This window comes from Ursus arctos, unplaced genomic scaffold (genome assembly GCF_023065955.2).
Source record: "Ursus arctos isolate Adak ecotype North America unplaced genomic scaffold, UrsArc2.0 scaffold_2, whole genome shotgun sequence".
NCBI lineage: Eukaryota > Metazoa > Chordata > Mammalia > Carnivora > Ursidae > Ursus > Ursus arctos.
Genome location: NW_026622874.1, coordinates 19,053,095 through 19,077,225, shown reverse-complemented (window position 1 = coordinate 19,077,225; position 24,131 = coordinate 19,053,095). Strand labels below are relative to the sequence as shown.

The following is a 24,131-nucleotide window of genomic DNA, read 5'->3' as shown; positions in this document are numbered from 1 at the left end:
TGGTTTTATAATTGCCCGCTGAACTATGATAGTTTGTTTCCAGATGGTGCCCTTCCTTCAACCTGCACACAGTCTCTCCTTGTTCAGAGCTATTCAACCTCCTGCTGATCCCACTACCCCCACCCCTATTTCAGGCTACAGAAAGGAAATCCTAAGGAGGAGATTTTCCCCCCTAGTCTCCAGCAATTTTTTTGGTGACGTAATATGTGGGCTGAACTTGAGTTTACCGAGAAAGAGAGGGAATCACTATTCGAGGGTGCTGTATATACAATCTGGGTCAGCTGCAGCTGGTTACTGCACTTCTCCATGTGGCAGACAGAGCGAAGCCACAATGCTTTCTCTGCCGGATTAAAGACAGCCCACAGACCAGAACTTCCACTACACTACTTAAAATTACATAGGTGGCTTGTCAAGTTCAATTGATTAGTGTTGTAAGAAGAAAAAGAAGTTCCTTATTACCGCTTGGATTTGTCGGTCCAAAACAAAATGCAATTGCCATTAAAGTCACAGATGAACAAACTTCTACACTGATTTTTAAAAGCAAGAATAAGAGCAGCAAGTTTCTGGGTCTACTTTATCAACAGATGCATAAAGGTATTTTAATATTTCTTTTATTTTTTTTTTAAATTCTGTGTATGTTTAAAATTTTACATTTGTAGGAATTTCAAAATCTTTTATTAAACAAAGAATTTTAAAATATACAACAATTTATTTTAGCCAAAAAAGGTGTTTTTTTTTTGTACCTTTATGTAAAACAACTGATCATTATGTACTTTGTGGTTAATGTATGATTTGAAGTTCAATTTAATAATATTTGGTGTATAAGCTTATACATTGGTACATACATGCTAGGTTTCAGAAAACATGTGCTTTAGTGACACTAGAAAGAAATTTTAACAAATAACAGATTAAATGTATGAGGTTTATAACACAGTGATTAAAAACAAAGGGATACAAACAAAAGAAAAGAGCTGTAAACATTAGTCTCTCTCCACACAATTTCAGTGTGTGTGTGCTGGCAGGTCACGTATACTGTTAGAGACCTTAAAGTAATAGCTACAAAACACAGCTAAAAAGATACAAAATTAACTGAAAGGCTTTGCAACAATTCCTCAATTACAGTATAACCAAATACTAAGCAGACATTTTTGTAAAGATTTAAACGAAGTCTATGGTATTTCTTGAAAAAACTCAAAATTGTAAATAGCTTTCCAGGTTTTACATGTAACAGTTATTTAACTTGGGTAGCAGAGATTAAAATTGCTATAACTAGAATTACTTAAGAAAGCGAAGTTAATGATGTATTAAAAAAACAAACCCTAAAACTTTACAGATTAGGATTAGGGAAAAAAAATAAAATGTGACAGAAGTATTATGTAAGTAGTCTGCAGTAACAGTAGAAAATAAGAACTCAGAAGATACAATTACTTAAATACATGATTAAAAGACCAAAAATATATAATATTTTTAGATAGATATAACTTTGGTAACCATACAAGAGGTTTCTTTCAATATTCTACTTTGTTTAACTGTATTATGAGAACTGTTAAAAAGAAAATTACTAGTTACCAATAGTAAGCTTTAAACACCAAAGACACTTAAGTTTTTTTTTTTTTTTTACAATTTGGGGATCCTCTGTTCTTTTAAAAACTAAAGACATTAAATGGTAAGAATCTTCAACAAGCAAATAATTGTAAAGCTCAGATTTCTTCAACTTCACTTTCACGTCTTTTCCTTAAAGATTCAAACTCTAAATCCTGGGAGGATCTCTGCTAAACGTATTTTACAAGAAACTGATCAAATATCCAAGCAATACTGCCATCTCTCTCTTTTCTGTTGCTGTTTGCTATGAAAAGTGCAGGATCTCGTCAAACCTCAGTTCTTACTGAAGCCTTAGGCAAGCACTGAATCTGAAACCCCAAACACAAAGATTACTATCCCTTTCTTTCGTATCTCCAGGGGATGAGGCTGTTCTCAAGTCTCTTCCCAGAACATAATTCACAATCTAGAAGTATCTAAGGCATCTTCAATGCTTCATAAATTTAGGTTCATTGCCTCATGCTGTTTTCAGTGTGTGACACAGCGAGTTAAATGCCTCTATACATTTACCATCTGACAGGAAGTAAATCCTGATTTTTATTTCTTCTCTCTACTAGCTGGCAGTGTAGCAACTATGAAGAGAAACAGTACCAATAAAATTAACCCAAAGCATGGATGACTTTTTTTCTGTTTTCTTTCTTTTTTTTCCTAAAAACAACCAAGCAAAGGCATAGATTTAAACTTAAGTATACTGGAACTAATTTATAACATTCTCTTGGGACCTAGGAAAGTTTTAACATATACAGAAAAGTTTTATGAGGTAACACAGATTTATAGATCTTACACTTTTAAAACTGAATGTGGTGGGAAAATATTAAATAAGAAAATGTTTTCAGAGAATGTAACAGTAAATGTATTTTTAAAACCAGTTCTTTACTCATGACGTAGCTCGTCTACTACTTCAGAAATGTGGCTCCTTATTCTTCTTTAGGTGACAACGAAGTCATTACTTTTATAAGGTCAAAGGAATTATATTTATTTAAGAGCAAACGTTTAGTTGCCTCCTTTAAATACTTAGGTCAGATTCTCTTGCGGTGCACAATGATTTATCCTATGATATAATCGTATAGGAGCCCACAAAGAGCCAAGGCAGAACACAGCAAAGTGAAGCTATTGCTATTTTAATTTCACACTTTCTCCTTTCATGACGACACCGATGTGAAGTCACAATAATAGTCCTGGATTATATGTTCTTAGCTGTCCTATACAAATCTGTGTCTGGTAGGAATACAAGCTGTTCCAATCAGAATACTGTTCATGAAATTCTACTTGTTTTGAAGTTTCGTGATAGCTTCTGAATTTCCCTTGTTTTGGTAGCTTATTTCATAGATTATTTGAATAAAATAATTTTATGATCTAAGAATTTCCATTCTATTATTAAAGTGAAACGAGTGAATATGAGGACTAGTTAACTATGTAGAAGTACTGTACATTTTACCATCCCAGTTTTAAATATAAACCATATCTACATTCCATGAATCTGCACATATAACAAGAAATCTTTTATTGGTAACTCTAGTACAATAAAAGTCCTTTCCTTATAAAATAGATGATTTTAAGGTCTAAATTTTCTCTTGACATCAGAGGCAAAATATTAAAAACAAAAAACTAAAAGTACTCATCTAAGTGTGCTTTTGATTATCAGTAAGCAACAGAAGGCCTCCGATATAAATATGGAGTACTATTGTGTTCATTCCTCCTCTCTTGGTTACGTTAGTAAAAGAAAAATAATTTTCCACTCTTGGCTTTATTTTCATTATCACTCCACTCTGAAAGGAGACGTGGTTTTAAAAAGTAGCAGTCATCTTTACGACTACAGTTAAAGAGTCCATATTTCATGGATCATAAGAACCTTTATTTTTGGGGGAGGGTTCCTAATCACAAGTTAGATATGGAGCTATCAACGATACAATACATACAGGGGGAAAGGAATGACAGCAAAAAAGTTTGGGGTTGAAAAATGATGGAAACAGAGCCTAACAAAAATGATTCACAAATACCTTTTCATAAATAAGCAATGGGTCCATGTAAGACCTACAAACCAGGAAAAGACCGAAAAACAAGAAGCACAAAGTTAAGGCCCCTCTCTAGTTACAGCGTGACTAGGATAAAAATCACAGGTCTGGAAAAGTTACACAGGTCTGGAAAAGTTACGAGCAGAAGATACGAATCCGATCTGAGTGCTAATTTTGGCTTCTCTGGGACTTTATTTCTTTGTAAAAAGAGTATACATTCATTTCACATTGTTGTTGTGAATGCGAATAGTTAACATGCATCAAGCACTACATTATTGTAAGGGACCGTTATGCTATTAGTGATAGAAAATAGGACAGAATACGCTGGCATGTGCTGTAGTGGTTAATGAAAAGGAGAAACATAAACGCTGAGTCTTCTGCCTAGGTTCAAATTCTGGCTCTATCTTCTTAGAAGCTGTGTGACTCTGGGTAAGGTACTTATTTTTTGGATGCCAGTCCTTCACTGAAAATGAGGACTGTAATAATCTACCTTAAAGGGCCGTAATTACAATTGACTTAATACATGCAAAGGGGCTTAAAACAAGGCCAAGCACCCAGTCAGTATGAACTACTGCTATTACTGTATTGCTATTATTAATTGTAGGCATAAACAACTTGGGACTTGACTTCTCAAACCAAAAAACAAGAACTTGGGTGCAAAGTGGGACAGAAGAGTTCTGTCTTAGCGTATCCACTGCTATCCTTCAAAAACAGCAGACAAGGCATCCAGTTTATGAGAGGGGGAAGGTGAGCCACGTGCTCCAGCAGCCTGCTCGGGCCGCCGAGGGAGTGGCACGTCTTACCCATTCCACTGCTGCTCACTGCTACTACTCCTGAGGGAGGTAACTCGTGAGAAAGGAAGCAGCTTTGGTTCCTAGAGCTAGTCCTGGTGTTTCTACGAACATTGTACTATGAGGGACAAGTGTTTCTCTGTCACAGCAAAAATGAAACACTCCAAGCACACATGTCAGCAGTATGTGCCACTGCTGTCAACACCGAAGGAGGAGCCGGGGAGCCTGCACTCTTGACCTGGTTCTAATACCACCGATTTGCGTGGCCCTGGCTTTCAACATGCACGCGGGTGCAAGAGGTTCCTGAATGAGATGGTCTCTAAGGCACTTTCCAAGTCTAACAATCATGTTTAATTATAAAGAGTTTCTTTCCTTGGTAATGGTTACAGTAAACTATTGAAATTTTACTAAAATACAGTTCAGTAGAACCTCTGTTAGAAGAATGAACCTGCTTAAAAAAAATGAACGAAACCTGCTAAATCATACGTAAGCTTAGAGCATATATAAGATTATGGTTTAGAAAACACAATTACCCACAACGATGACTGTAAACATTTTCTCATTCTTAAACTTGTCACTAATTCCAAAAGGACATGCTACAAAAATAAAAAATACGATGCCAAAACTTTCTGGTTTGAGATCTGTCTAAAAATGTTGCTTTAATTTGATAAAAAAGATATTTATTATAGAGGGCCAATTTAATTAAAACCACATAATATGAATATAAAATAGTAACTAATAAAGTCACCTACTATTAACTTTAATACTAGTTAGGGAAGAAGCGCACCTAGGTAGCTCAGTCAGTTAAGCACCTGCCTTTGGCTCAGGTCATGATCCCAGGATCGAGCCCTGCATCAAGCTCCCTGCTCAGCGGGGAGTCAGCTTCTCCCTCCCCCTCTCCCCCTATTCGCACTCTCTCTCTCATTCTTTCTCTCAAATGAATAAAATTTTTTTTTTTAAAGATTTTATTTATTTATTTGACAGAGATAGAGACACACTGCGAGAGAGGGAACACAAGCAGGGGGAATGGGAGAGGAAGAAGCAGGCTCCCAGTGGAGGAGCCTGACGTGGGGCTCGATCCCATAACGCCGGGACCACGCCCTGAGCTGAAGGCAGACGCTTAACCGCTGTGCCACCCAGGCGCCCCTCAAATGAATAAAATCTTAAATAAATAAAAGAATATTTAATACTAGTTAGGGAAGAATGTTTTAATTGATGCCTTACAAATATCGTGTATCATTTTCAAAGTCTTAAGACAGATTTTTCAAGGGTAAGAAAAGAACACTAGCCTTTGCACACAGTGGGAGCTCACCAGTATCTGTGCACTAAGCTTAGGAACAAGAAGCATTACAGTGAGGTGGCAGCTGGAAAGCTATTCTCTGAAAGCTAAATTTTAAACAAATTCAAAGGCATCATGGTGTTGAATTTAAAAATTATTAACATTAATTCTGGCCCAATTTAGTAACACCAATAGACACCCACTTTTTCCCTTATTTTTTTTTATATTATTGACTTTAAAAGTAGGTTAAAATTCATTCTTTTTACTTTTTCCCTTCATTGGTTTACTTATTTACTTAAGAAAAGACATGAAGTTAATGTAGTTTTCCAGTAATACATTTTACAATTCTAAAAAGAAATAGCGTATTCAACAATTTTTGATAAATTAGAAAGTGCAGGCAATGTAATCCACATATGGCTGAGAATTCTGTTGGAGCACATTGGTTTTATTAGTTTTTGTTTATTTTTTAACAGACCACCTCAAATATAAACAATTATTCCTAACACCAATATAATACACCAGCTGATTACAGTACCATCCTGATTGCAAGATGACATATCCTGGGTCTTGCTCATGTTTATTATTCTACTTTATTTATTTATTAATTTACTTATTTATTTATGTTTTCATTGGTTTGTTTTTTAAAAGACTTCATACAACCTCATTTCAAAATGAAGGCTTTTATCTGGACCCTAACTGTGCTATTCTTCCTACTAATGGGCATTGGACACTGCAGAGGAGGACAGTACAAAACAAAAAAAACAACCCAGAGGAGATACCCTCGTGCCACAGACAGTAAAGAGGAAGTAAAGAAATGTGCATACACATTCCTGGTACCTGAACAAAAAATTACAGGGCCGATTTGTGTCAATACCAAAGGGCAAGATGCAAGTACCATTAAAGACATGATCACCAGGATGGACCTTGAAAACCTGAAGGACGTGCTCTCCAGGCAGAAGCGGGAGATAGATGTCCTGCAGTTGGTGGTGGATGTAGATGGGAACATTGTCAATGAGGTAAAGCTGCTGAGAAAAGAGAGCCGTAACATGAACTCGCGTGTTACTCAACTCTATATGCAACTACTACATGAGATTATCCGTAAGAGGGATAATTCACTTGAACTTTCCCAGTTGGAAAATAAAATCCTCAATGTCACTACAGAGATGCTGAAGATGGCAACAAGGTACAGGGAACTAGAGGTAAAATATGCTTCCTTGACTGATCTCGTCAATAACCAGTCTGTGATGATCACTTCGTTGGAAGAACAGTGCTTGAAGATATTTTCCCGACAAGACCCCCATATGTCTCCTCCTCTTGTCCAAGTAGTGCCACAGCACATTCCTCACAGTCATCAGTACACCCCCGGACTGCTGGGAGGTAATGAGATACAGAGGGATCCAGGTTATCCCAGAGATTTAATGCCACCACCTGATCTGGGAACTTCTCCCACCAAAAGTCCCTTCAAAATACCACCAGTAACTTTCATAAATGAAGGTAAGTTACCTCTTACTGTTAAAAATGAAGTATGAGGTTAATACATTTTATGGTTTACAAAACAACGCACATAATAAGTCCTTATTCTTCATCTTGGTGATGTAATTATACATGAACATTTTTGTTTTCTATTAATGAAGAATTGAACTTAAATATCTCTCTCAGCTGAGTCTAAGAGTTCCTAAAAACAGTGTATTCTGTGAGGAAAGTACTGCCTTCCAATCAAATTCTTACAATTTAAGTTACTAGCAATAAGACAGGAATGAGTCCACAATCCACTTCTAACCTCTACAAACCATTCTACTGGCCTGCAGCTAGGTCCTCTTGCTGCTCAACAATCCTTTTGTTTACCTTTTGCTGCTCATCTCATTCTCCTCCTCTCCAAAAGGAACATTTAAAAATTTGCTTTCACTCTCCTTAAGCCTGTAATGATATCCATTCTTTACCTCCACTCTCAGACACGCATCATCTACTGCTGTATGAGATGAAGTCTACTCAGGTCCTAGCTTCCTTGTTCTTTCTTATCTTGAAAACATCCGCAGGACACCCGCGCCTACTTGCCCTCAGTCTTAAGAGGAAAAGGTATCCCTTCTATTGTCCAAGGCTAACAAACTACAATTTGTATCTTACACCCACATATGTATAAATAAGTTTTCACTGCGGTAACAAAAAACCCTAGAATTGATCTTAATATTTGTCGCTCCATTTCTTAATTCATTCCCTCCTTCCTTCCTTCCTTTCTTTCCTTCCTCTCTCCCTTATTGATCATTTAAGTGCCCAGAAAACAAAGATGAATAATTCACCTTTGTGTTTAGTAAGCTCACTGATAACTTTCTAAATATTTTACTTTTATTTTACCCCGCACCCATTTTCTCATAAAACATTCTCCTGAATTCTTTACAAGTTGATCTGTTTCCTGAGAGTGGAAAGAAAAGCCCAAATGCCCAAAAGTAAACAATAAATCATAGTTCATTCACTTATTGAAAAGGCAGCACATAAAACTGCATACAGACTATGGAATAATTTTAAACAACAAAAAACAGAACAAAGACTGGAAATACATGTGTCATAAAGTGTCTCTCTGTAGCAGTGGACACCACTGACCATCTACATCTCTGCTTTCTTGGGTCCCCAAGTCAGAATATTCTGACTCTTCCTACTCTCTAGGTCCTTCATTTGCATCTTCTTCCTCTCCTACAGCTTAAAAAGTTTGCCTCAAGATTCTCTATTTTACAGGTCTCACACACCTTCAAGGCTGCATGTATCACCACTGCTCAAATGCCTCCTGCCTGGAGCTCTTCCTCCTGATTCTAACCGATGCTGAATGTTTGCATCTGGATGTCCTACCACCACTTCACACGGTGCTGCTTCCTCTCCTGAAATGCCTTCTTCCAGCTTATCTGTCAACCTGGCAGGTTTCAAGGCTTAAGTAAACCAATTATCTTAAATGTCATGCATTCCCAGATTCAAACAAACATATCTCAATGGCTCTTTCCCCAAACTGCTAACTATGCCTTGAACACATTTTCTGTATCACATTACACTAGGGTTGTTTGCATGTCTGTCTCCTGCTAGATTGAATGCTTCTGGAAGAAAGTGAAGTGTCTTTTCATTCTTCTATTGCAAACATCTAGCCAGGATCAAGTTTTGGCACATTGTGCTCAGCATATTTTAAGCACTACAATAACTATCTGAGGAATGACTGAATGAATAACTAAAGCTTAATTTTTTCCCCAACCAAGCATTTTCCTTTTAGAAATAATTTTTTTTAAAAGATTTTATTTATTTATTCGACAGAGATAGAGACAGCCAGCGAGAGAGGGAACACAAGCAGGGGGAGTGGGAGAGGAAGAAGCAGGCTCATAGCGGAGGAGCCTGATGTGGGGCTCGATCCCATAACGCCGGGATCACGCCCTGAGCCGAAGGCAGACGCTTAACCGCTGTGCCACCCAGGCGCCCCAGAAATAATTATTATAGAGGTAATACATATTTATTGAAGAAGATCTAGACAATACTAATAAGCTTTTTAAAAAGCTTCACTGAATATCCAAATAGAAATAAAAGTTAACGCTTCAGTAATAATCTTCAAGTCTTTTCTTCTTGTTAACATGGTAATCACTATTCTTGGAATTTTAAAAGATAACTTTGTTCTTTTTCTTTTTGTGATTATATCCTTAGGATAAACCTCCACTAGTAAGACTGATGGGTCATTTGCTTTTGAGTTCTCTATTTTGATTTGCGCTGCTTGCTATTTCTGAATTTGCCTGGCTCATCTCTGTCACTTCTCTCCCCCCCCCCAGTCAGCTGAGTTCTACCTAGGTTGTTTTTCTGTCTTTCATGGACTTGTCCCTCATGTCTTTTCTTTTTTTTCTTTAAAGCTTTTATTTATTTGAGAAAGAGAGAGAGAGAGAGCGAGCGCACAAGCAAGGAGAGGGGCAGGGGCAGAGGGAGAAGGAGACTCCCCACCGAGCAGGAAGTCTGATGTGGGACTTGATCCCAGAACCCTGGGATCGTGACCTGAGCCGAAGGCAGACCCTTCACCGACTGAGCCACCCAGGTGCCCCTTGTCCCTCATTTCTATTCAGAGCCAGAACTCTAGCTTAGATCCAAGTTATCTATGGCAGCAGCTGGAGGACAGAGACTTCTGGATTATTTTAGCCACGTAACCTTGGGGCAGCAGGGGGCAGACAACTGCTCTGGGTTTCAGTTTCCTCATCTGTAAAAGAGAGGATAATAATTGTACTTACCTCATAGAATTTAACACTTGAGGAGTGTTTAGAACAGTGCCTGGCACTCAAAATGTTAACTCTTATTAGGAATGGTGTAATAGCTTATTGACTAGTCTAAGTCCATTCTCTCTGCCCATCAAAATATATTCTATATTGCCAATAGATCTATCTTCTTAAGCTACCACTTTGATCACGTCACACTTCTGCTCAGGAGTTCCCCATTTCACACAGAAAACATGCATTTTGCTTAGCCTGGTTAAGAATATCTTCCTCAAAAGAAACCTACTTCTTTAGCTTTCCTTCTATGAATTGCCTTCACAAAAGCCATCTGCTTCAATAAAATGCATCAACTGTCTTCTGAAATATTTACCATGCTTTCTGCCTATCAAATTATAAGGCTCAGACCAAAAATAAAATAAAATAAAATAAAATAAAATAAAATAAAATAAAATAAAATAAAATAAAATAAAAGTAGCAATTCCTCCTTGAAGCCCTTGTTGACTTCCTCAGGCTTAAAGTGATTATTCCTCTCCATGAATATCTCTTTTCTCTGGGACATAAAATATATACAACATTCCTTATATTTCCTCCTGAATTATCAGTTATCTTTACATGTACTTACAGCACTCAAATACACATCTAAGTAAAATGCCTTCCGACGCTAATGTCAGCTCCTTCCTGGCAGATGGACATTGCATCTCATCTGCAGATGCTAAATAAACGTTGGTTAACTTGTTGTTGCGTTTTTATAGAGCTTCGTAAAGTTGTCATTCCCCAGACCTTCATGAAAGGACTTTAATACATTCTACTGTACTGGGTTCATTCAATTTATACTGTTCTAACTCTCAGTCACAACAGGGAATACCATTATGTTAGGTAAATGGTAATCACTATTAACATCCTCACACCTTTTGATTTTCAAAGGAAAGATGTATATAAAATGATCCACTGGGTATAGAAATAAAAAAATACATGTTTTAAACAATCTTTTAAAAAGTATGTGTTTTGTGTAAGCTTTTAACGTATACAACTTCTCAGCAAAGTAGTTAATTCATATAACATACACAAACATAACTGAAGTGTGTGGATTTTTTTTAACTGACGGAATGTACAATTATGTAGGTATGGAGATGACCCCCATGGAGTATTTTCTGTGGGTGCTGAATCTTAAGTGGATAGTATCATCAGTTCTTGAAGAAATTATTATTCACATATTCATACACTGATACATTAAAAAATGCTTTTACAAAATGAGCTATAGCTCAGTTCTAATTATACACTGAGCTGTAGTGCAGGAATAATCTTGCGTTTCAGAGTTAAATCCCCATGCTAGGGATTTAGCATATCAAAAGTCCCATTAAACAGACTTGTTTTAATAAAACAATGGTGTTTATATTCCTATTTACCAATCCTTAATGTAAAAATTAAGGGCAGACATAACTTCTGTTTTTCATTATTTATTTGTTGTTACAAGTAAACATTAACTTTTCACTTATTTTATTCTATAACTACTGGTCTTTGATATCCACGGACATAATTAGCTACACTATAAGAATGTTCATTAGAACCCTAGTGAACATATAAGGGAAAGTGCACAAAATTAAGAAGACCCGTTTCCTTTGTTGTTAACCTTGGGGAAGTGACTGCCTGTCTGGATCTGTACTCTCATGTGTATAATGAGAGCGCTGGTTGGACTGGACAATTCTAACATCACATTCTAGTTCTAATATTCTATGGTTTCCATCATATATAAATTACTATAAGCAATACTGAACAGACTTGCTCTTTTCTTTATATATAACGTGCTAAAATCTGTGTTCCTGTTATTCTTACCGGACTGGAAAATATGTCTGAGCTGTTTGGGTACTTGCACGAAAGGGGCAAAGATGGATGGTCCTGCTGTACTTACAGATGCTCTGGCACAAAGAAGTTCCTGTTACTGTACTCTACATGTGGGAACATGGTCTAGAAGTCTAAAGTCTCTAAATGTATAATGTGTATATAGTATTTTAAAAGTCTCTTAGCCAGTCACAAAAAGTCAAATACTGTATGATTCCACCAATATGAGATACCTACAGCAGTCAAATTCATAGAGATAGAAAGCAGAATGGTGGAATGGAAAGTTGTTTAATTGGTATAGGGTTTCAGTTCTGCAAGATAAAAAGAGTTCTGGAGATTGGTTGTACAATAAAGAGAAGGTACGACTGCCACTGAACTGTATGTTTAAAAATAATGAAGTTGGCAAACTTTGTTATATGTATCTTACCATCATTTACCTAAAAAGGTGTTTTAGTGACAATTTTATATTTTCTTTTAAAATGGTTATAAGAAAAATGCACCTCAAAAGAACTTACTATGAACTTAAAGCAAATAATGCAATACTTTTGTTAGATTAAAAATAATTATCTCTAGAAATGTTACCTTTCCTCTAGCTTAAAAACAAAATGTTTGGGAATGTAACTACTCACCTAGCAAATTGCCATCAATAAAATTCTTAACTGTTAATGTTATTCAGTGGCTGCATTTTGGGTTAGTCTTTTATAAAAGAAAACATTACTCTTTTACAAATAGTATATTTATAAAAGTAAGTTTATTCCTTGTAGGTAGATAGACTTGAGAAAGTTCCTTCACAGTGTTACGGCATAAATCTGAGTATCAGGAAATTTGGATTTTGGCAAGATATTTCTGTTGTCTCTTTTGTAAGAAAGACTGTTATGGTGATTAAATGAAGTGACGCATATCAACATGCTTTGTGTATGGTCTGACCATCATTAACTATTCCATTTCTTTGTGCCCTTCTCTATATGTGCCTTGCTTTGCCATGTATGGGGACAGAAAAGGTAAGCTCAAAAAGTTAAACTTGAAAAGCAGTCATTAGAAACTTAATACGCTTTTTGGTAGGTAAGCTAATTTTCAAATATTTTTAATGCTTCTTATTGGTATCTTTTAAACATGCAACTGGTTTCAGTGGAATACTTATATTAACACTTAAACAAAAAAGAAAAACTAAAGACTGTTTAGATAAAAAGGGGCTATTGGAATATGACTCTTGTTACAGTTATGGGAAACAACTGATAAACCCTTGTAATTAAAAAATAAAAGCTTGGGTTGCAAACTGCATTTGAAACTTACAGATTAATAAACATAGTAATCCATATTATTAGAAGAATCTATTATTCCTTCAGAAAGTATTTGTCTCAAAACTTCCCATTCTGAAATGCTGTCACATATATTTATCTTATACTTAGCTCACAACCCAATTAAAAAGTTTACATTTCAAAAAGATTTTACTTGCTGACCAATTATTTGAAAGCTCTAAACTGATTATCTTTTTTGTCCTGTTTCTCCTATCACAAAGAACACAGGATTGGGACAAAGTAAGAAAATAAATGAGAAATTCAACAACATTAAAAAGGGAAGGTTTTACTTTTTAACTTAAGCAATTAAACAGTTTCTTTTTAGAAAAAAGAAAATTATGTTAAAGATGGTTCCCAGGAAAGGCATATTCAAAGTATGAAAAAAAAATTGCAAACCCACTGTTCTGGTCAAAATATGGGTTCTTAATGAAAAATACATGTTGGGAAATAATGTGGCAGGACTGGTCAATATTTTTCTTTCTATGAGTCAGATCTATTAACTGGAGTTTGTTAGTCCCATATAAACTTTTCATCAAATAAACTGAGGAAGAGAAACACTGGTCCTTCAAATTCAATGTAAAGAATTTCAGTTTCCTGCCTTGAGAAGAATCCAATTGCGTGTCAACAAAGATGACTATTTCAAGATTACTCAATGCAAGAGAAAGGTTAATAAAATTCCTATTTTAAAAGACAGGTACTTCCAGTCTATACCCTATGTGAACCATTAGGAACAAATTCCTGAAACATGTCAATTAATTTATTCCTAAGAATATGCAAAACTGCAAGTTAAATTTAATCTCTCAAAAACAAAGCTCTTATTTTTCTACTAGTCATTTAAGAATTCCTAGTAGGCAATGATTTTTATGGTAGAGAAAGTAGTAAAACATTTAATATAAGAATGTCTTATAATCTAACTCTAAAGCAGAAAGTAAATAGCATATTCAAGTAATAATGAAAAAATATTTTTGCCAAGATCAACAATACACACTGGCTAAGACAGGTTAATGGTTTATTTATAAAAATAAATACAAACAAATGCTAAATTCTGGTATTTACTGTTTTTATCGAGGAGAAAAAAGTAGCTAAAAGCACTACTAATTTTATACACATGCTCTGGAAAAGGATTTCAACTAAATTTTCCTAAGCCTTTTGATCAACTAAATCTAATAGGCATCCAAACTGCAAATATGAAGCCCACAACAAATAAGTGGGCTGAAAATTAAAGATCATTTTAAATTTGCATAAAATGAAGTCTTATCAAATGAAAGCAGGGTTTAGAAAACCCAGCACTCTCCAATTTGCTTAGATATCCAAGGGCCTTTTAAATAGCAGGAAAAGAACAAATGCTATTTTACAAATACTTTGTCAACATTCAAAACCTTCATGTTTCTAAATACTTTACAGCAATTCAAATAACCTAATGAAAGCCCAACTGCTGAATATATACTTCAACATAAAATGTAAATTCTCAAAACTATAATCGAATGAATACAGAGCAATGACAAGGGTGACATTCATAAAATAAACAATATAAAGGTGACATTTATAGAATAAGCAAATTTCTGAAATGAGAAATGTTTATGTGGATTGCCAACAAGACTACTACTCGTGCGCACTAACTACAACAGAGTTTAAAATAAGAGCAATGTTCCTCAGATATCCTTGACTATTCTGGAAATGACAAGTTAGAAAAAGTCTGGCTACCCTGAAAAAAATCAGTTTCAACTCTACAGGCTACAGAACAAGAGCTCCAAGTACTGCCTTTAGTCATTTACATTTCAGACATACTAGACTTGTGACTCCTCTGTAACTTCACGCTCTCTTTGGATTCCATCCCTCAGCTCCGGTGACTCATGTGTGGCCACGATAGACTCCTTACCCCCTCTAGCCTAACTCTTCTTCAATCTTCAAGATTCAGCTCACATACAGGTAGACTTTGATCTCTTTTCTGTAAATCTGGTAGCTATTTCTGGCCAGTGCTTCCAGGTGCCCTGCAGAACTCCATCACACTAGCTGTCATATTGTTGAGGAATTCTCTTTACTTGCCACTTCCCCCACTTCCCACTTGACTTTACGGTTGTTTCTTTACACCTTGAGCCTAAAATTTTCTGGCCTATAGTAGATGCAGAAAAGGCACATCTGGAAAAAATAATGCACAACTGAGGAAATTCTGGAAACCATGGTGGCTACCAGGAATCATTTAGGTCAACAAATATTTGGAGTGTCTAAGTGGGCCTCGCCTGTGGACAGACAACCAAAAGATACAGTCTTTGCCATGGGGAGTTGTAGGAGTAAACAAATGAATATATTACCATGCATTACAAAAAATAATGTAAGAATGGACCTGGAAATTAGACTTCACTTTTCCTTCTATTTCACTCCCACATATAAAATTAAAATTCTATAAATTTCATCCTATCTGAACTACAACCTTTCTATTCTTCTCTGAATATCAGTAAAACAAAGAGGTCGTCATATTGGTTCACTGGGAGTTTTTCCAAGCTATATTTAATGTTTTGTGCCACAAAGGTCAACAGCCAAATACAAAGTATTTAACAGCTAATATCGGCTGTTATTTTTGGTGTAAGATTTTACAGAACATAAAGGTTTTCAGGAATATGCTATTTTCTACAACAGAAATGACTGTACATTCATCTTTGATTAGCCAAATTAAATTTATCAATTAAATAAGCATATATTTATTAAAGGAGCTCCTGCTGTGTGTCAGGGATAGCAACAAAGGAGAAAAGAAGGCAACTAACAGTTACTGATGATGACTACTCTGTAAAGTATTGTGTTAAAGGTTCTGAATACTTTGTAATTTATATTCAGTAACTGATAAGGTAGATAATATAAAAATAATTCATACTGAATTTTAATGGAATGTGATCTGATTTATGGACAATCTGATAAGCTCAAAATGTTATTTTTATCATTGTCTTCCCTAGCTTAAGAACCTATTTATAAGCTTTCACAGACTAACCAATGTCCTCTATGAATACAGAAGCATAAATTCTCAACAAAATTTTAGCAAATCTAGCAATATTTAAAAACAATAATACACTATAACCACGTCAAGGTTATCCCAGGAATACAAGGTTAGTTTAACATCATAAAATAATCAACAGAATTTACCTATTAACAAACAAAAAAAAAGAAAACCCTATTATCTCAGTAGATAGATAAAAAATCCAAAGCCCATCATGATAAAAACTCTTAGAAACTAGGAACAGAAGGGACAGAATTTTTAAAGTAGTTATTACAGCTTTTATATAAAGAATATGTTCATAAAACACAAGATCAGTAATTGCAGAAGAGAAATAAAAACTATAAAAAAAGAATCAAATTGAGGGGCGCCTGGGTGGCTCAGTCGGTTAAGCATCTGACTCAATCTCTGCTCAGGTCTCAGTCTCAGGGTTGTGAAATCAAGCCCTGCGCTGGGATCCATGCTAGGCATGGAGCCTACTTAAAAAAAAAAGAGAGAGAGAGAGAGAGAGAGAGAAAGAAAAGAATCAAACTGAAGCTCTAGAACTAAAAAATTCAATACCTAAAATAAATGTAACCCAAGAAAGACAGCATTAAGTCTTTACAGTTTCTCAAATTTTTTCTACTAGTATTGTGTAGTGTTTAGTCATTGTATCATAATTTTAAAAAGTCTGAAATAGAAAAATATCAACAAAACATTAAAATGTGGGCTAGAGAAATAGATCACCTCTTGAATTTGTGTGTGGTTTTCAATCTCCTTATATTTAAAATGTGAAGGCAAGTTAATTCATTTACTTAAAAATGACTTGATAGAAAAAAACGAAATCTTGCATTTGCAACAACGCAGATGGAACCAGAGGGTATTATGCTAAGCGAAATAAGTCAATCAGAGAAAGACAATTATTGTATGACCTCACTGATATCACAGGGGAAGAGAGGAAAAAAATGAAACAAGGCGAAACCAGACAGGGAGACAGACCATAAGAGACTCTTAATCTTAGGAAACAAACTGAGGGTTGCTGGAGGGGAGGGGGTAGGGGGATGGGGTGGCTGGCTGGGTGATGGGACAATGGGGAGGGTATGTGTTGTGGTGAGCCCTGGGTCTTGTGTAAGACTGATGAATCACAGGCCTGTACCCCTGAAACAAATAATACATTATATGTTAATTAACTGAATTTAAATTAAAAAAATGACTGATAGCCCACTAACAGTTAAAACACTGATTATGTGAAGTCAGAAGAACAAAATAGTCTTCATCCTCAAGAAGCAATCTGGAGGGAAGAGTTCAGTCTCTAAGAACGAACCCCTTCAAATGATGCAACTGTATAAGTATTTATTTAATGAGATGAATCCTTCCCCAATTAGTCCAAAAGGGATCCTATATATATTGGCACAGTATAGATAACACATTTCTCAAAATTTCAACAATCCTATTATCATTATAGTGAGGATTTCTTGTATGAGCTTTACTTGACTAAACTCTATTTTCATGTAATTTCTAAAAATTGCATAAGTCAAAATTTAAATATTTCTAGTAAAATATAAAATTTGACAACTGGAATTTCTACACCTTTTTTTGTTGTTGTTCTAAAAGATCTGTGGTGTAATTCTTATTTCTGAATCACTTAATACTTTCACATGCTTATAAAAAAACCAAAGGATCAAAACACTGAAGAATGGTGCAACTAAAGAAATGTTCAGTAAAACTTAGAAGTGATCTTTCTTTAGATCCAAAAAATGTGGAAATCACAAGTTTTAAGAGTCAGATCTTCTAAAAAAGATTTCACAAAATGTTTTATCATTTTAAAAGATACGAGGAACTTACTCATGTATTATAAAATAGGAAGAGAATCCATAAAACTATGAAATAACATAAGAGCAAATGTAGCCAGCAGTTCCGAGCACGGACCCTGGGATTAGAAAGAAATGGGGTTAAGTCTAGGGTTTATTACCTTCTAAGATACAGGACCTTAGACTAGTTAACTGTTTCATCTGTAGAACATCTGTAAACTATCACCAGGGTCATTGTGTAGACTAAATAAGAAAATTACTGTTAGTCATATAAATTGATACAACTATTTAGAAAGGCATTTTGCCAGCATTCCTGAAGTGTATTCTTCTGGGCTGTTGAATGGGGGGAATAGTTAACAGATTCTTTAAGTTTGGGAAACTCTGGTTTATTTCAGGGCTTCTTAATCTTTCATACGTGCATGTACACTGTGGGTTTCCAAAAGGGTAATATAATACTTAGCAATAATAAAACTTATTTGACCATGGTAGGCCATTTTCACTAAGTACCTCAAGGGACTAGTGTGTTCCACTGAAATCAAATTTTGGAAGCTGTAAACCGGGCACTATGGAGAGCTATAAAAGTGTTCACGCCCTCTTGATCCAGTCTATCAATCCCACAACATTTTTATAAGTAATTATTAGAAAAAAATGAAGCCAATAAGACATTTTGTGTACTTTTATAATAGCAAAAATCAGATGAAACCTCAATATCCAACGACAAAGGAATAAACAATGATGTATCAATATTAAAAATTCATATTACAGTTACTAAAAGTGCCAGAATGAAGACTGTAGTCCCACGGAAATTTGTGTGTTAAAATACAGAATCCAATTTTCTATGCGTGTCAGAATTATGACAATATAAAAATGTATGTATATGGACAAAAACTCACAAGAACAGCGGAAAATGAAACAAGTTAATTTTCCATATAGTGGGACTGGGGTAATCCTTTTGTTTAGTTTCTTTAACTTTTACGGTGCTGTGTATATGAGATAAAAAGTGGTATCTGTAAGGAAAGATACAAAGGTAAGACTTTTGATTAAAAACTATTTTAATATGGCTCTGTTCCTATTAAGTTTCCTGGTAATCAATGGTATTTTCATTATAGGACCATTCAAAGACTGTCAGCATGCAAAAGAAGCTGGATATTCAGTCAGCGGGATTTATATGATCAAACCTGAAAACAGCAATGGACCAATACAGTTATGGTGCGAGAACAGTTTGGATCCCGGGGGTTGGACTGTTATTCAGAAAAGAACAGATGGCTCTGTCAACTTCTTCAGAAATTGGGAAAATTATAAGGTAAACCAGTGATTCCAACCTGGGTGATGGAATACAGCAGCTCTTTCAGTAGTAGCCATTCCATGCAATAAATAACACAGTTTAAAAATAACTACCCATATATTTTCCATTATCTACTTTTGTCAAAAAGAAAATTCTCATCTCCAGTTTTAAAGTCAAAATTAAAAGGTAAAAGGGAAACTGAAGATATCCTTTAAACTGCCCCTTTTCAGTCCGGACGATTTATACAAATACTTAATTTTTAGCAAAGACTACTGCTGATTCCATTTTCTAAAAAGACAACGGCTTTTTTATTTATGGCCACGTTTCTACCCAACAGCAACTGTACTGAGCAATAATATTAACCACAGAACTTCAAAAAATGACCCTTCCTCTAGGACTGATTACCTCTGATAATCGTCCCCTCATGTTTTAACTGCTAACGCCAGACATCAGTGCTACTGGGAAGTAACACACACCTAGACTGTCATACAGGGCCAGAGCCATGCAATAGGAATTTTGGAAAAGTAAGCAACTAGTCTTTGTTAATAATTTTGATGTTTACATGCTAATTTTATGAGTGGTATATACCCTCCAGTTTAAAGGATGGTAGATAGGTGAGATTATATTTTCTACATGGTCAATACTTCATTCAAAATTATGAAGTCATGTGATTATTCAATTTTAGGTGACACTTTACTGGCAGTTAAAAATGAGACATTAATACATCCATGTCAAAAGTTATGTAAATTTCTAAATAAGTAACTAGGCAAAAAAAAAAAAAAAAAAGTCCCATAACACAACCTTCTTGAAAACACAGTTAGTGTTAAGATCAGGTTTACCAGGCCTTACACTGTGCTGCATATTGGTGAATGCTTATTGAAACAGGAGAGTTCACGGACTTATTTTTTAAAAACGGTCTACAGTTTTTCCAGGGTGGAACTCCGAAGATTACTGTTGTATCTTCTGATATTTAACTGTAACAGAGCTAGAGAAGACAACTTGCTTTAACAGCAGAATACCTTCATTTTTACTGAGTGATCATAATGTTAGAGATCCTTTTTGTTTGACTATTGGGGTGAAAAAATTTTTTTTGGTTCTTTGTGTATGAGAGAGATCAGGAACCCTTTTCAGGGATCTCGTAGTTTACTAGTTAATGTTTTTCGTAGCTAGGAATAATTTTCATTATCTTTTGCCTTTTTCTTATCCATAAAGTTTGAAGCTAGCTGTGCAAATAAATACAGACAAACTAAGAGAAAGCAAAACAAAACAAAGTGACTATGTGGGGCTTATAAAGATCAGGTGACCTATTAAAAGGGAAGTTCACAGTACCACTTAAATGGTGAATATTTATGCCATCAAAGGTTTAAGGCTTATCTGTAAAAAAGTTTACTATCTCTACACTTATTTTTGCCCTCATGCTATTTGTCTATTAACAGAAAGGGTTTGGAAACATTGATGGAGAATATTGGCTTGGACTGGAAAGTATCTATATGCTTAGCAATCAAGATAATTATAAGTTGTTGATTGAATTAGAAGACTGGAGTGACAAAAAAGTCTACGCAGAATATAGCAGCTTTCGCCTGGAACCTGAAAGTGAATTCTTTAGACTGCGTCTGGGAACTTACCAGGGAAATGCAGGGGATTCCATGATGTGGCATAATGGTAAACAGTTCACCACACTGGACAGAGATAAAGATATGTATGCAGGTGAGTAAGAAAAAAACTGATGTGTCGTCTCTGTAAACCACTAACTTCTATGCATTACACAGAACCCTGCTATCAAAGTATATGCTACGGCTCAGTCACTGGTTACATAAACTGCCGAAAGGTTATTACCTCTTCTGTAAGGCAATCCCAAAGCGTGACCGAACTGTGTAAAAAGCAAAGTTCTATCGTTCTAACCTGGGGGTGGGGGGTTGGAGGGAACAAAGCGAAAACTCATTTACCTGGAAATAAAACTCTCTAATGTCTAAAATTCATAAAAACTACTAACTAAACACCTACCACGTGCCAGGCACTGTTGTAGGTGCTAAGGATACAGCAGTGAAAAAAGTTCCTGCCCTTCTGGAGCTTACTCTCTAGGAGACATAATGATTTGTCAGGTGGTGACAAGTACTCTAATAAAACCAGTGAGAGAAGAGTGAGTAATGAGCAGCAGGGGGTAAGATGGGTGCTATATTACAGAGCGGTCAGAAAGGTTACTTTGAGAAGGTAACATCTGAATAAAGCCCTGAAGGGAGTGAAGGAGACCATCCATTTGGGGACATGGCTTTGATGAAGGCATTTGTTAATAACGCACATGAAAGGGAACAGTAGGACTGCAACATGTGGTAGGAAGAGCAAAAAACCTTTACTCAGAGGGGACATTAATATTCTCTTTAAAATCAGTTAGGTAATCCAGATATAATAACTCTTAACATTGGGGCGCCTGGGTGGCTCAGTTGGTTAAGCATCTGCCTTCAGCTCAGGTCATGATCTCAGGGTCCTGGAACTGAGCCCCACGCAGGGCTCCCTACTCAGCGGGGAGCCTGATTCTCCCTCAGCACCTCCTTCCCTCCTGCTCGTGTACTCTCTCTCTAGTAAATAAATCTTTTTAAAAAAACTCTTAACATTAATTTTCATATACTTTCATCTTAAAAAAAAAGATTTTATTTATTTGTCAGAGAGAGAGAGAGAGTGCACAAGCAGGGGGAGCAGCAGACAGAGGGAGCGGGAGAACAGGCTCCCCACTGAGCAGAGAGCCCAATGCAGGGCTCCATCCCAGGGTCCTGGGATCATGACCTGAGCCAAAGGCAGATGCTTAACCGACTGAACCACCCAGCAGCCCTACTTTTGCCTTTTTAGCCCAGGTCTCTGGCCCCGATAAAGAGATATCCCTCCTGAAAACTGATCTATTTTTCTGTTCAGTTATTATATCTCTCCTTGGCTAGGAGCAAGTAGGTCTCTACGTTGCTCTATTTTACAACGGTAGAAGAGGAAAAAAGGAAGTAACATAACGAAAGTATACACCACATTTACAGAAACACATTTGACAACTGGTAGTGCTATTCTATTTTATATTATTTTATACTATTTTAAGAACTCAATTTTCCCAAATTTACTCTTGTTAGCAACTCCGTATCTTTCCTTCCCAATCTCTCCAATCTCTCCCTTGTTCTATCTCACAAACGCTGTTTTTTGTCTTATTTATCCTGCTACCCAGAAAATTAAATCACTTAATAAAAAAAGCATGTAGTATACAAGCAAAGGACAAGATAAAGGCAATTCAAGTGGTACTTCAAGTAGTTGATACTTCAGGAACAGTAACAGAATGAATGAAGAAACAGGGGCACCTGGGTGGCACAGCGGTTAAACGTCTGCCTTCGGCTCAGGGCGTGATCCCGGTGTTATGGGATCGAGCCCCACATCAGGCTCCTCCACTATGAGCCTGCTTCTTCCTCTCCCACTCCCCCTGCTTGTGTTCCCTCTCTCGCTGGCTGTCTCTATCTCTGTCGAATAAATAAATAAATAAAATCTTTAAAAAAAAAAAAAAAGAATGAATGAAGAAACAAAACCACAAAGATAAAGGTAACCGGAATCAGTAAGAAAAACTCAAATCGTTCCAAAGGTAGCATAAGTTTTGGATGATTTGCAGAGTACCAGACTTAGGAGAAACCTTTACTTTGATATCTGTTTTTTTTCCTCAAAGGAAACTGTGCCCACTTTCATAAAGGAGGGTGGTGGTACAACGCCTGTGCACATTCTAACCTAAACGGAGTATGGTACAGAGGAGGCCATTACAGAAGCAAGTACCAAGACGGAATCTTTTGGGCTGAATATCGAGGCGGGTCGTACTCCTTGAGAGCAGTTCAGATGATGATCAAGCCTATTGACTGAAGAGAGACAGTTTCCAACTTAAATGACACAGAACTCTGTATTCTTCAGTTCCTTAAAATGTAAATGTTACATGTATATTGTTTTGCACAATTCACTGCTACAGATATAGTTTTTAAAATGAATGTTACCGTAACTGTAAAAGGGGATTTATGAACGTAGTTTCACCTCCCCTCAACATACTGCAGAAGGTTATTTGTACCCGTAACCCCAGTTATTTTAAAAACTATACTGACTAAAATACATGTAAATGTAAATATTTGCCACAATGTATAACAAATCTTAGCTTTATTTTAAATCAAAATTGAATACATGTTTAAGAACAATTTATTTAAAAACTTTATGAGATTGCTCTAACTTCCAACAGAAAAATAATTTTAAGATTTCAAGCCAAGTAATACATTTTATTTATAAAAATACAGACAGGAAATTAGAGAAAACTCTAGTTTTGCCAATAGAAAACACATTTTGCATTGAATAAAAGTTATTTCAAATTGGATTTGTGCCTTTCACATGAAATGACTAGATCTGAATTCTTGACAACGTATTTTATGCCCATTTCCCAAAAGAATTAAGTGACCCACAGTATTAAAATACATATTTTTAAAACGAAAACAAGGTATGCAATATTTAAACAGTCAACATACAAAAACAGAAATATACAAATGATTTTTTCAATACCATCTTCATACGATTTGTTGAACACCAAAATTTCCTGAAATGCATTTGTTATTATAACAGCAAAACACTGATATTACAAAAGTTTAGTAAGCCAAAGATTTCAGATCTGAATTATAACTATAAGCTTATTTATTAATTCTCTTGCTCACTCCACCCCCAAATCTGCCATTCAAAAGTCAGAAAGCTTGGAGGGCTTTACAAGCACTACTGCATACTGACGGGTGGGACTAAGACAATTTCAAGGAACTGTTAGATACTTTCACAATACTGAGATTCAATAGCTTCAGAGCAGAATCCACAGGGGTTTGGCTGGTCCAGTTTGCTAATTCCATCATCTTATGGTTTGTGTGTCATTTATTCACTTTTGGATCTAACAACTTTATTACCAACCTTCTGGAACAATTTCCCTCCAGAAATACGTTCATTGCTTACAGATGACCTTCCCTTAATTCATTCATGAACTAAAATTTTA

General features: G+C 35.8%; 2 protein-coding genes across 4 annotated transcripts in view; one reads left to right on the top strand and one right to left on the bottom strand.

Annotated features, from left to right (window-relative positions):
- RALGPS2 (Ral GEF with PH domain and SH3 binding motif 2) overlaps nucleotides 1-24,131 on the bottom strand; it is a 165,445-nt gene that overhangs the window by 42,056 nt on the left and 99,258 nt on the right. The window lies entirely within an intron of this gene.
- ANGPTL1 (angiopoietin like 1) lies at nucleotides 61-23,477 on the top strand. Its single transcript, XM_026509280.4, has 5 exons — nucleotides 61-594; nucleotides 6,333-7,178; nucleotides 18,930-19,123; nucleotides 20,542-20,812; nucleotides 22,794-23,477. Exons 1-5 carry the CDS (start codon nucleotides 585-587, stop codon nucleotides 22,979-22,981), a joined length of 1,509 nt encoding a protein of 502 aa, XP_026365065.2. The 5' UTR covers nucleotides 61-584; the 3' UTR covers nucleotides 22,982-23,477.

Coding starts and splice junctions, on each gene's coding strand:
- ANGPTL1 (XM_026509280.4), top strand. Junction 19,124..20,541: donor GAAATTGGGAAAATTATAAG/GTAAACCAGTGA, acceptor GTCTATTAACAG/AAAGGGTTTGGAAACATTGA. Junction 20,813..22,793: donor AGATAAAGATATGTATGCAG/GTGAGTAAGAAA, acceptor TTTTCCTCAAAG/GAAACTGTGCCCACTTTCAT.